This window comes from Protopterus annectens, chromosome 15.part0 (assembly GCF_019279795.1).
Source record: "Protopterus annectens isolate FY-2018-M chromosome 15.part0, PAN1.0, whole genome shotgun sequence".
Taxonomy (NCBI): domain Eukaryota; kingdom Metazoa; phylum Chordata; order Ceratodontiformes; family Protopteridae; genus Protopterus; species Protopterus annectens.
Genome location: NC_056749.1, coordinates 200,132,639 through 200,146,393, shown reverse-complemented (window position 1 = coordinate 200,146,393; position 13,755 = coordinate 200,132,639). Strand labels below are relative to the sequence as shown.

Here is a 13,755-nt window from a genome sequence, read left to right as displayed (position 1 = left end):
CAAACCACTCTTATAAAAGTACAAAGGCTTATTTGTGTAGCTCTTTTCAGCAGGTCACCCATTCAGAGGAGTCTTTTCTCCAGGGAAATTTGCCTGATTAATAAAAGTGAATAAATACAAGTCAGAAATAAGTATCAAAATCAGGTAGTTCAAGGTTCCTAGGTAGTTACTAGTCTTGCAGTCCATTGAGAAGCCTTGCCCAAATTTCCAGTTGACCCTAAGCACCGTCTGGTTAAGTGACTTGTTTAAGGTTACACAGCAGGAAAATATGGGCTGAGGGAATCAAACCCTGTACCATAGGAACCACAGCTGACATCTTTAACTCTATGTGCCAACTGTCAGGTCATTAAGCTTTGATGTATCACATTTTTACTGTGAAGCTTTTCTGAGGCTAATATTTCAGGTATTTAGTTTTACCAGATTTTATTATAACAGGAAATGATATTTGGATATTAAAAATTACATCACTGTCACATTTAATTAGTGTGAGGTTGTTTTTCATCTGCTGCTGCACTACAATTTTGTGTTTAGCAGCTATTTTTAAACATTTTACCTGAATTTATGGTAAAAATATTAACTGAGAGGAATCGGCACTTATTTTTTTTCAGTGACAAAAAGATGTGACAAAAAATGTGATATTTCAATTAGCCTTAAATTTTATTTTAAAACAAATGAAAGTTTTCTCAACTGTAATACAGACTAGAGGTAACTTTTAAAATCTTTCTGTAATTGAATATAAAATGTGTACTACAGTGTTTGACAGAGTAGTTAAGAGAAATTTGAATCAGAAAATGGAAACAAGTATAATTATAGTTTTAGCATATAAGCTCCAATTTCTTTTGATTTGCCCTATTTATTGAATGTAACCAATGTTACAGGAAGGAAGGGCACCAAGTATTTTTTTCCTTTTAGAAGTATATTCATAGTTGAAAAGGTTTCTAAAAATGTAACAGTTAATCTTCAAATATTAAATGGATTTTGAAGATGATTTTATAGCAATGTATGAAAACCAAACATATCATTATATTTATAAAGCTGATTTCTAAATGTGCACACATTTCATACAACTAAGATCAGTTAATGTCCTTTTTGTAATTCAAAATTGATTGTGCCTGCAAGAACAGTCACAGGTTTATCTCCGTATTTCTTACTACCTCACAGAGACATTGCAAATGTTCTTTGTACAATGGGAAACAGGAAGCTTAGAAGAATGCATTGACTCCTGATGTTTGTTCCTTGTTACTTAGATCCTGTCATTCCATTATGCCTTAAAATCCTCAGCCTTATGATTCATGTCCCTAAGGCATAGAAATATAGATACAAATGTCAGACTGATGATCACACAACCTACTGAGTCTGCTCATTTTCCTTCCTGCTAGTTGCAGCTGACAGTATAGTTCATTTGTGCATTACAGTAGTCTTCTGTCATGATTTGTAAATCTGCTGTCTGTGCATAACAGTTATTATATCACAATTCATTGATTTTGATAAATAATAATTACTGGCTTTGCTCTTAACCCCATTCCTGCTTGCACCTTCAGGAAGACAGGAGTATTCCATATCCTGCAGTTGATGTCGCACTCACTGTGCACAATAGCACCCAGCTCTTTTATGATTTCTTTTTTTTTTTTTTTTTACTATATTCTGTATTTCTGTTGGGTTTTGCTTGGTAGATGTGGCAGAACATAACCATTTGTACTGAATCTACCCTGAATCTCTTCTAGCATGCATTTGACATTTGTGTAGGCTTACAAATGTTATTTTTCTGTTTTATTGTGTATATCAGAATTGCAGTAGATCATGTCACATACAAATATTTTTTTTATCAGATATCAAATTTAAAAACACTTAAAATGACAGAATATGATATTTAACAATACTGTATGTCTAATCTTCTTGCTAAGCAGTTCACTATAGTCTTTTATAATATATTTGTCAGCTATTTTTATCCAGACTTCAACCAGGAAATCTATTCCCTTAAATAGACAACTTCTTTACAGTCCTTTTGAGATCAGTTGTCAAAACCTTGAAAGCGTATAGCATAGGGGCCTACCTGTTGCAGTGAACAAGTCAGACATCTGTTACCTGCATTTAATTTAGGCATCACAGGCTGTCCTGGCTTAATTTTCCCCACTTGTGTCTGTGATGTCTAGTTATGTATTATTTCCCAAAACAATAAAGTGAAACTGGTAGGTCCATATTTTACTGTTTTTGCTCTGTTCAGAATGTCACATTTCCTGAAGATGACTCACATCTGCCATCATCTAATTACTTGTTAAAAAGGTACATGCATCTGAAACCAGCTAGAATTTACATTTAAGGTGTACATTTGTATAGAGGTAAGCAGAAGTAAAGGAGAAGAATTAACATTAATGACACTGAAGCTATATGCAGTTTATAAAATCAGCGCCATTTTATCACCTTGCTTGATTCCGATTCCTCTGACCATGTGACCAGCACAGCTTTAGAATTCTATTTATAGGTAAGTACTAGGCTAGCTATCCTTGTGGGCCATTTTAAGCCTGGCCATTTTCCCTTTTTGTACTTGAAATAACCTATCCCACTTTGTTATAAATTGTCCTAATATTATTATTCATTTCTTTATGGTTTATAATAGTCAGTAAGTGATATCACAAAATATTCCCTTATTTTGTTTACAATTATGAGATGACTCCAACAAGACCATACATTTTTTCAGACTGAGTATTATGAATTATTTTAAGACTCTCACTGAGCAAAAGGGCTACTGTTGAGTTTATCCAGAGTGCTTCTGGATTTTGGTTTTGAACCTTCACTTTTTTTTCTCCCTTGTGAATAACAAATAAAGCAGAATACTGTATACTTTGTTGAGGACAAATTACTTGAAGCCTCTTTGGTTTATAATGAAGGATGACTTGCAAAATTATTTCTTTACATGGGAAGAGGGTAAAGCCACTCACAGTGCAGGGAATGCAATGCCTGCATGTTCCAACTATTACAGTTGACTCCAAGATTGCCACACAGAAGGGTACGTTATAAACTCTTCAGCAGATTGCCCATTCTTTCTTTCAGTTTAATCCAACTACACTACACTGATTAATTTTCACTGAAATATATAAATACTAGAAGACAACAAAACAAGGAATTGTATATTTGCTTTGTTCCTTTAAGATCCAATATTTTTCCATTGGTGTTTTATTGCTCACTATTTGTTTTAGCTATTTTTATCTCCCTCGTAATGGAGTATGAAAGAAAAAAATAATTTTCTGTGACATGGTAGCTTCCTGCTCTGTTTGCCTTCCATATTTGCTACTCTGTGAATTGGATTATGTCTCTAAGCTGTTTCTTTTCTGTTCCTTAATACATCTTGTTTGCCAGAGTGTGTGTGGATAGCTTACTGTAACCATTCATGCAGCATGTCTTTGTGAGGTGGGAAGAAACACAACTGCAGCCATGCAGGTACTGTGAAAAGATGCACAATTTGGCAAAGAGAGTGAGTGGATTGGACTCCAGACCCTGTAGCTGTAACCCAGAGATCTTCCCATTGAGTTACAAGGCTACCCTATTAAAAAAGGACCAGTTCCATAAACTTATCCTATGGTATTCCCATTACCAGCCATATAATCCTCATTGCTTTTCTATCCATTTTTTTGAGAAGTGTGACTTCTTTCTGTAATCCTCTAGAATTGCAGAGAGTATTCCAGTTCTGATTTCAAAAGGATCCAACAGAAGATTTTGTATGTTTTTCCTTACCTGCATAGTATACTCCTAGACATACACCCTAACACTTGGTTTGCTCTTGCTGCCAGCCTCTCACACTGAGCATGACTGTTCATACCTTCTGTAATAATAACCATCCCGAGTTCTTATCCTATCCACGGTATTTAAGATTGTATATTACATTTACAGATTTCCTTTTGTTAAGTGCATCAAAGTATACTTGGAGGGAATAAAGCCAGGTTGCTGCTACTTTGTCCTCATGTACTGGAGTAGCCAAATCTGGACAACTACATGTGTATGGGGCTTTTGATCATCTCTGTGTTTAAGAGAATTGTTTGATTCCTAACCTGTACTATACAGGTGAACCCAAACCAGGTGAACTGTCTACACCTCGAGCAATCTAGCTTGTTGGCCTGAGTACACTTCTAATGACCTTTCTGTCCTTGTGAATTCAAATATCAATATGCTCAAACACCTTTTATCAGGGAAAATGTACATTGTCTATGAAACATTTTGTAAAGATATTTTGTTACTTCCGTTTTTAAAAAATCCAACATTGCTTTTTTTTCTTCCATATTGCTGGGGTAACCCCTTAAGATGTCAGATCTGATAAAAAAAAGAAATCCATTCCTTCCAAGATACCAATTTATTTAGTACTTTCATCCAATGTAAAACATACACTTCATTAAAATAAAAATGATTAAGATCAACACCGTTAAATACAACATGGTGAGAACCACATGATGAAAAAACACCAATAAAATCCATTTAATTTGATCATGCTTACTTTTTAAGATGCTGATTATGGAAGCTGATTCATTTATACCTGGAAATGTATTGGCTTGCAAAACAAATTCCCACTACAATTATCTTTTCACTAAAAAGGCATAGCTAATGTTAATATTTATTGAATAACTGATTAGTTTTAAATTAAATTTAGATTTATTGACTTCATCTGTTTATAAAGTTGTTCAAACTTTCAGTATAAGCATTACTACAACAAATTGATTCTTCATTATTATAACAAAAATGGCAAAGAGAATGTTTTGCATTTAGACCTTCCAGTCATAATTATTTTATTTAAATTTTATTTAAATGAAATTGCAAATTTCTTGTTTGGACTTTTATTTATTATAATATTTGAAATTAAAAGAAGAGGAGCATTGCAAAGGAGCAGTCTGGACATTTAGGAAACCAAAGCCAAATAATCTACATATATGGTGGTTAGGATGGGGTAGTTAAGGAATGTTGTTAATGGATGTGGGGGATTGATGAAGTTTATGAGAAGGAGCAGTGTCTACTTGGTTATTGTGTTCATCTGAGGTGGAAGAAGGGTTATATTTTGGAATGTAGAGAAAGAAGAAAGCTAATGTTAGTTTCAGAGCTGGTGAAGGAAGAGATAGCAAGCAACTGGAAAAGTCAAGAGATTGAGAGATTAAGGTAAAAAGATGTTTGAGTGTGGGTTAGGTGCATAGTAAGAAGGAGGAAATGGAGGAAGCAGGCAGAAAAATTAAGCGCACAGTTGGAAAAAATTTAGTGGATGAAAATGAAGATATGGTAAGGAGAGACTGGGTCTGGCAGGAGTGACAACTTAAAAATAGTACATTTCTTGAAGGGTGTTGCAGGAGCTCAGGAGATGACTGGATAGAATGGATAAAGGGTTTTTATATTCAATGGGGATGTGGTAGAAATGGTGGCTGAATGGAAGATTAGAACTTTGCTGTTCCATGGTAAGAAACTGACTATGGAGGGGAGGAAATGGACAGAGCTGATATGAATGCAAATTCATTATGACTGGGAAGTGGAACAAGAGACTTGTTATGTGGAAGCATTGAATGAAATAATATATGTACTGCACCTATTCACTTTTCACTTGTTTGAAGAAAAGTGACTGTGGACGTTTGTCATGATTGTGTATATAATATTTAGGGGAACTTAGGATTTTGTGCACAGAGACTCACCACTAACCTTTTTGGTTGAAATTAAAGGTCATCATCCCTAATAAATTTTTCACAAATTTGGTTGAACCTAAAGGTCATACTCCTAAACGATTTATCACAAATTATTTTAGGAGTCCTTCCAATCCATCTCTATATTCTCCAGCAAAGCCAGAAACTCTACTTTCCCTTTTTCCTTGGTTTGTTTAATCTATCTTGTGGTCAGATACCCTTGTGAACATTTGGAACAGTAGAAAAGACAGAGGGCAACCCTGGTAGTATAGTCCCTTCCTGTATTGCATTACATAACTGAATACATAAAGCCATCTTGTATTTTATAGAAGTCTGCAGGAAAGCCATTAATTCACAGGCTTTTTACTGCTTCCACTTTCCGATTTTTTCTATTTTACTTAATTTTGTTTACCATGGTAGAGCACTGATCAAATCTGGCCATTTGCAGACTCAGCTTGATTTACATGGGTTCCTATTAGATCATCATAGATGCATAATTTCGAATGCGTCTTCGCCAAACTTAAAATAATGAAAACTGAAAACAGCGAAGGGGCATATGAGCAATTTCGTTCACTGGGAAAGAAATTGCTTGCCCGCCTCCAGTAGTTGGCTGTTTTGTAAAATGTAGTGCGATCTCAGAGTTGGTATATTTAGTTAGGGGGGTGGTGGGCACAGCCCCCCACATAGGGGGGTTGCCCCCACTTCAATTTGTGTGTAGTGATATATTTTTTTTTTGGGACAAGCGATTTCTTCCCCAGGGAAAGAAATCACTCATATGTAGCTTCGCTGTTTTCAGTTTTTGTTTTTATGGGTTCAATGAAGACGCATTCGAAGTAATGCATCTTCAGTGACGTGATATAGACCTGATTTACATATATATAGTAGCAACAGTAAAGTAATATTAAATATCCAGATAAATTTACAATTTTTACAGTATAGTGGCATAACATGATATAGATGTAAAAATATGTAGACACATTTACAAAATGGTTTAAAATAAATTAGGATCAGTATACTATGCATAATACAGGTGGTGGTGGTGAAATAAATGAGCTCCAGCCAAATGAATAGACATAGTATATACAAATATGGAGGGACATTTTAGCAGTGGATAGAGCAGAAATTATAAGATACCAAGAAGAGCTAATGACATGCAAACTGATATTAGATATACAGCAGGGAATGGATAGGGAAGATTGGGAAGGAGTGAGTATCAGTTTATTTGTTAGAGAGGTTAGGATATTAGGCAGTCAAGGTTTTCTGGGATGAAGGTTGTACCGTCCCCACTCTCGGCCAGTAATAAAGTAGCCTGAATCCTCACCACTGACACTGGAGATGAATGTTCACATGGAACAAAAATGGATACACCCAATATTTCCAGATGCAGCTATCTAGATCAAGTGTAATTTCCCTTATGAGCACACAGGGAACACAGACAGATAGGATCTGGGTTTCTGTCTGTGGCTCTCCCCAGGTCCCCATTAAGGCTCGCCACTGGCACAGCTGTAGAGTTAAGTCCTCAGCCAAGTGTCCAAGCCAAGTCCTCCAGCAACCTCTCTGTGAAACCTATGCTTTGTGTTCCTCCTCCAAGTAACTGATGCATTTCATATACACACACACACACACACACACACACACACACATGGGAAAGGCTGGCACAGATTTACTAGTTATGTCCCCTTCTGCCCAGACTATAAGGCAGTTACACTGTCAGCAGACACCCCAAAGCCAGCTACTCTAAGGCTCTTGCAAGGGTACCCAATTATACTGAGTGAAATTAATATTAATACAAATGGTAATGTTGACCAAACAGCCAGGCTCTCAGGAGTGGCCACAGTGTCACCAATAGATATAAGTACTCTTACAGGTTAAAATATTCTCTAAAGGACTAGCCACAATGGAAAGTGTAAATATATTTAAAATAAATAATAAAAGAACATGAAAATACTAAATATTTATTTACAATAATCACCAGAGTTTCAGACACAGAAAATATTAAAAATAATAAAGGTGGACAGGTTCACACAGTTACAGAAAAAAACAATACTTAACTAATCTCAGTGTATTTTCCTGACTGATCTAAAAAATTATTATTCCCTGGTTACTTACTAGAGCAAGGCAAGATGAAGTAGGTGAGAGAACCTTCTTTTGTCAGGTTATAAAAACAGAGTGCCCTGAGACTTCAGTCTCACCTAGTATTAAACATTATTTTTAGTGATAGTTTACAGCATACCTTTCAACTGCCCAGATTTTCATAGAATGTCAAGATTTTTGCCTCAAATGTTTGGTCTGTTCCTCATAACATTTTGGTTGTCTGGCAAATCATTGCCAAATCATTGAGGACTGAAGTTGGAAAATAACAAGACATCTGATTTTCAGACTTCATACTCTTCAAAAAATGCATACTAATGCAAAATCTGTTATCCTGTCAACTTTCTAGGTTAGTAAGAGCAACATTTAAAAATGTTTCCTATTGTGGGCCTTTATCCCCCCATTATTTGTGGCTTTGTCCAGATTTCTTCTCTTAGAAGTTGATGGGTATGGATTACAGAATGACATTACATACATTTGGTCATCTGACTTCTGGTTCACATGCAACCTCCCATTACTGGAAACTGCCAGAGTTTAGCACCTATGTGTCAATAATATACACATGTACACAGAGTCTTGCTAAGATCTGCTGCAGCTCCTGGTAGTCATAAAACAATTTCAAGCCTCCACCCTCCCAGAGTGGCAATGCAGGAAGCTTCCTAGTACAGAGTTTATCTCTGGCTGCATTGAAAACTAAGATAATATCTTTATGGCCTAGGCCCAGTAATTTAATTGCTTACTATTTTTCAAAGTCAGGTGGATTGAGATTAACCTCTTCTCTTTCAGTATCCTCTGTTAAAACATATACATTTAAACAGTTACAATCATACATGTATATTTCTTTTTCTATCCAGAAGGGCACATTGTTGGTACATTTTTAACACAAGCAGCTTTGCAAATACATTTTTCAACAAAGCATCTGTACAAATCAATTTGATATTCAAATAACATATAATTCTTTACTAAATTCCAGCTAGCTGTGCTGGAATATGTTAATCATCCACTGCCCTACTTTTCCTGGCATAGCTGGCAATACCTCACATCATCATAAAGGTAATAATGCAACCATGGCAGTTTGGTGACATGGCTTGTGTTCTGACATGTGCACTTATACTATTTGGTTAGTTATTGTTTGAAATGAGGTCTAAACTGTTTGTAGTTTTGATTACAGTAAGATCAGGTGGCAATGATTGCCACAGTTTAGGGGCAATCATTGCCATGATATGTGGAATTTTATGGAATAATCCCACCCTGGGTAATGCCCCTTCCAGTTGTCTGCTAAGATCCTTGTCCAGTTTGTTCATAGGTGTGTATTGGCTAATGGCCCTGGAGCCTTTACAAGCCTAACCCATAGAAGTGGCCTTCTCAAGCACTATTACTATATTCTTTATTTCCCTAATTGCTCCCTTTTAGCAAGCAGATTCTGACACAGCTCAGAAGACCTCCAAAAATCTGACCCTTACTACTATTTCCCTTACCCATTTATAACTACTAACATTATCGCCATATCCTTATCTCGTAACCTTAAGGTTGCATGCTAGCAGTTTGACATCCACTTATTCCCAAGCTAACCAACATTACCCTTTCATACCCAGCATGAACTAACCTCTTGCTGTAGCCCTGTTTCAAACTCTACCTCATCCAGAACTCCTGCTGCTTCCAGGTCTTTGTAACTTCTGATGTACTTTCTCTTCTATTTACCCTTTTCTTGAATATCCTTTTAATTGTTTTTCTTTTCCTGAGTATCCTTCTGTTCTTCCTTCCTTTGCCTACTCATTTCCCCATACCATCCGCCATTTCCGAGGAGCATTTAGAGTAACCATCCCATCTCAGTTCCCCATTTTTATTCTCTAGGATGTTCTGTCATCAGTCTTGTACTAATATTGTGTAATCAAGAAGCCCTTTTATTCATCCTTCACTTATGAACTCCTTCCTTTTTTTTTTATCTATCATCTTTTCCAAACTCCTCCATTATAGCATTATTAAACAAAGCCCTTCACAGGATATTTATCATCATCATTTCCTCTACACCTCCTCACCCTCACATGCCTGGTCTGGCAACTCAAAACCTCCCTCAAAGGAAGTAGACATTTCTGCATTGGATAGATGATTTTTAGCCACTGGAAGTCTCTGTTAGAGCAGGGGAACACCATCAAAACCACTCTACTTTTATCATTTTGAAGCGTTTGGATTATTGGATGTTATATTACATTTAAAAAACATTTATAGTATATCAGCTGTCTGGTGTGTAACAGTATTTTTGTCTTGTTGGTGTTTTTGGCTGCTTTTCTCAAACCTTGGTCACCAAACACTCTAGGGAGTATCTGACATTAGGCTATCTGTAATTTGTCTTTATAACTAGTTCTGTATGTAAACCCTAAGACTACTTGTTTTGTTGGAAGCATGCATTTCATCATCCTCAAAACTGCCCGGGTTATGCCCAACATGCCTATCAATGTACAAGGCTGAAATATTTACATAATTTTTGCATAGTATACAACATAAAATCAGATTGAAATATTTATCTCAACCCTAAATATTATGTAACATAAAAGAAGTACCTACTTCTCCAATTTCCCACTTGCTGTTCTATTCCTTTACTTGCTCTCTTTCTCTCGCTGTCTCACTCCCCCACGCAAAGACTATTTTCTGTAAATTACTTCATATTGTCCTCTTGGTATTTTGTCCCACTGCTGGCTTTGCGTCACACTAGCTTGCAGAAATCTATGAAAAAATTATTACTGTTCCTTTAAAAAGAAATGACATACGGAGTACTCTATGGTGCAACAGCAGCTAAACCAGAAGCTTGCTTCACAAAGATCAGGCCTGAAGTGGAACTGTACTCCTGCAAGTTCAGGCTACTCAAGATTGTAAATAAAAAAAAAAACAAAATACGGCAGCTAGTTTACAAATAGTTCAGGCACAGTGGAAGCAGCAATAAAACTAACTGAAATGTTATAAAGCAGTGCCATTTAAGACCCAATATCTAGTTACTGCAGGGGCTGGGACTGAGTGCTGCAAATTGGGACTGTCCCAAGCGCATCTGTGTTAGATATACTATTTACACCTAAATACATTAGTGCTATCACCTATTTGAAGTTCAAAATCTATAACATAAAAACTTGAAATTGTTAAAACTGTCAGACTGTTAAATGTTTCTGTAGATTGTGAAATAAAGTTCAGTCAACATATCAAAAACATACCAATTCCATGGTAGACAGAGACAAAACCCTACCTCTGACCCAGATGACTCCGGATTAATTGGCGACTTCGTAGACTGAGAAGCCTGTGAGTGAAGGTGGCAGTAAACGGCCACTGTTGGCATGTTTGGGGAACAACAGCCAGATATACTGCATGACTAACTGATAGCTGCGGCATGAGATGCAGAATGCAGCAGTCAGTCTAAGATGTCTGCACCTACCAAACATCACAGAGTAGCTGCATTAGATAAATATACAGGAGAGGGTCTGTTGCCATTAGGGTGCTGCAGGTGCCAGCAATTAGGCATGTGGGAAAAAGCATCCACCCTTCATGGCTGTCTTCATGATAACATATTTGCAAAACAGCTCTTGCACCGACTCACAGGGTGTTAACAGGAAACAAGATATCAATAGGATGGAAAGGAGTTGATGGTTAGCAGGCAAGAGATTTAAAAATAAACTAGAAAAAAAACACCAGAAACGCTGTCCTCAAAACTATCAAGGCATTAGGAATATTTATATATCCAAACTTTTTCTCACTATTGTAACATTCTGTATTACGTAGTCATAAAACAAGTTCACAGAAACAGCTTTCTCAGATTTTAGATGATATTTATTCATAAGAACAAAGGAAAATTATGTTCTTGTACCAGTGCAAGGGATGCAACAGAAATAAAATCCAGTTCATTCACAACTGCCTTTCCAGAGTTGAGTTTCCTGTTGCAGCATTCCTTCACACAATATTTTTCAAAGCAAAGAGTTTATTTGCAGTCAGTAATATTTTAACAGGCTTTAACAGACAAGTAGGGTAACTTTCAAAAGGTTTTTAGTACAGGACAACAGCTCATTACCTTTTTCACTTCAGGGACATCCTCTAGACTCCAGACTTCAAAGACACATTTCAAACTGCCTTATTTCCCACGATGCATCTGTTCCCATTGGTTACTATTGAGAACCCTTCTTTTAGATTGCCTGTTTGCCCTGTATTTGTCAGAAACTTTGCAGTTGCCTTAAAGGCATAACCCTTATTGAATGCAATAAGAACAAAAGATGTATTGGGAGGTTGTCAATTAATCAAAAGTATAGACAACTGTCATTTCAGCAAAAGTGTTTCTACGAAAGAACATTTGTGATAGTGGAGAATTCCCTTTTCTCTACTGTGTTGTGCAACCTTGGAATAGATATATTTAAATTTGGATGGTGTGGGTGTAATTTCCCTCATGGGGTTGCAGCCCCCCCCACCCACCGCACAAAAAATATACTCTGAGGGTTTTGGAGCAATTGCTGTTGAGTAAGTGGTGTCAGTCTATCAGCATGATTCCGATGTATTACCCCCGAACCCATTAGTGTCTCCCCGGAGTGCAACAATCACTGTGCTGCACTAAGCATTAATTATTATTGTTAGTACTTACCTGTTATGCAGTCTGATTTGTGTATCAACTGTTTTTAGAATTATTTCAATAAACTAAATAACGTATATAACACCATGACAGATTTGCAGCTAGCCTTTTTAGTTAAGCATGCCATTATGCTCCTCTGGAAAGCTACCTTGGCTAGAGTCTATTTATCGCTTTATCTTACTTATATTAGCTCACAAAGTTCTTTATAAACCTAATAGGTGTCCCACTTTTGTAATCATTAATAGACTTTAATAAACATTCCATTACCTCCCTTCAAAATTCCCTCACTTAGCACAATTGAAGAAAAAGTCACGAGAGAGAGAGATTATGCCTTCTCATTTGAAATGTCTTAAGTGTTGGAATGATCACCCATGCAGCACTTAGATGAAATTTGAAATTAATTTTTAGAAGTGTTAAAGAAATATGCTTATATAACTTGGACTGCATGTGCAGCTTCTATCTCATTATCATTTATGTTCTTCCATGTCACTCTTGCAGTATTCTTTTCTAAAGGAATTCCCTGCCAAAGGTAGCCCAACATCCGGCCAGTATACCAAAGCCTTAGGATTTCATACATGCCTTACATTATGCATATGCTCCCCGCTGAAGCCGTAAGGCATAAAGGTGATGTATGGACATAAACATAGCTCTCAACCTTCCATCACCAAAATGAGGAACACTCACCTTTATAATGTGGAACAAATGGGCAAAATGTGGAACACATACTAATGGCTTACTAACAACTTCAACTAGGAAGGTCATAGGATGGTTAAAATATGCTGGTTTTACTTATAAAGAAGATCCTTTAATGAATTAATATGATTAATTTCAATTTACCATGGATTTCACTTAAAAAAATTCCTAACACTGAATGTGTGACAGAGTCTTTCAATGTGGAACTTTGAGGAATTTCGAGGAACATGAACTTTTTAAGACCCCAACGTTCCTCGCAATGAGGTACACTTGAGAGGTATGGACATAAATACCTCAGAACTTCTTTGAGACAGTATAAACACCATCACTGATTATTACTCTGAATGCGCCTCTTCTGTGCTGGTTACTGAGCTGTGTTTCAGATAAGTGCCAGTTGGGATTTCTTTTATCTTTTCAGTTTTGTAAGTTTACATGTCATTCATAAAGGGAAAATGTCAGTGTGGGAGGCAGATTCCCCATAAGGATCATCACAAGCAGTCTCTCTTCTGTTTCGGTACTTCTCACGACCATACAAAGTGCTCTACCTGTCAATCGTTTGTCCCAGATACCCTACGTAGTCATTTCTCCTTGTTCATTTACATAGAGAGCCAATGTCTTAAATTGTTGATGCAGGGTGCTATGGCAGAACCTTCCCAGCCCAAAGTTCAGCCACCTGCCAAGAAAAAGTCCAAAAGGTCTGATATGGCTGCTATCCCACCTCCA

At 36.6% G+C, this 13,755-nt stretch overlaps 1 protein-coding gene across 2 annotated transcripts in view; it reads right to left on the bottom strand.

Annotated features, from left to right (window-relative positions):
• The window catches only part of LOC122790119 (rho GTPase-activating protein 20-like), an 872,483-nt gene that overhangs the window by 421,240 nt on the left and 437,488 nt on the right, over positions 1–13,755 (bottom strand). Inside the window, exon 1 of one of the 2 annotated variants that reach the window (XM_044057694.1) lies at positions 10,975–11,079. The exons of the other annotated variant lie outside the window; for it this stretch is intronic. Within the exon in view, the coding sequence (XP_043913629.1) occupies positions 10,975–11,064 (90 nt within the window). The 5' untranslated portion in view covers positions 11,065–11,079. Of the gene's footprint in view, positions 1–10,974; positions 11,080–13,755 lie in introns of those variants that run through there. 2 annotated transcript variants of the gene reach the window in all.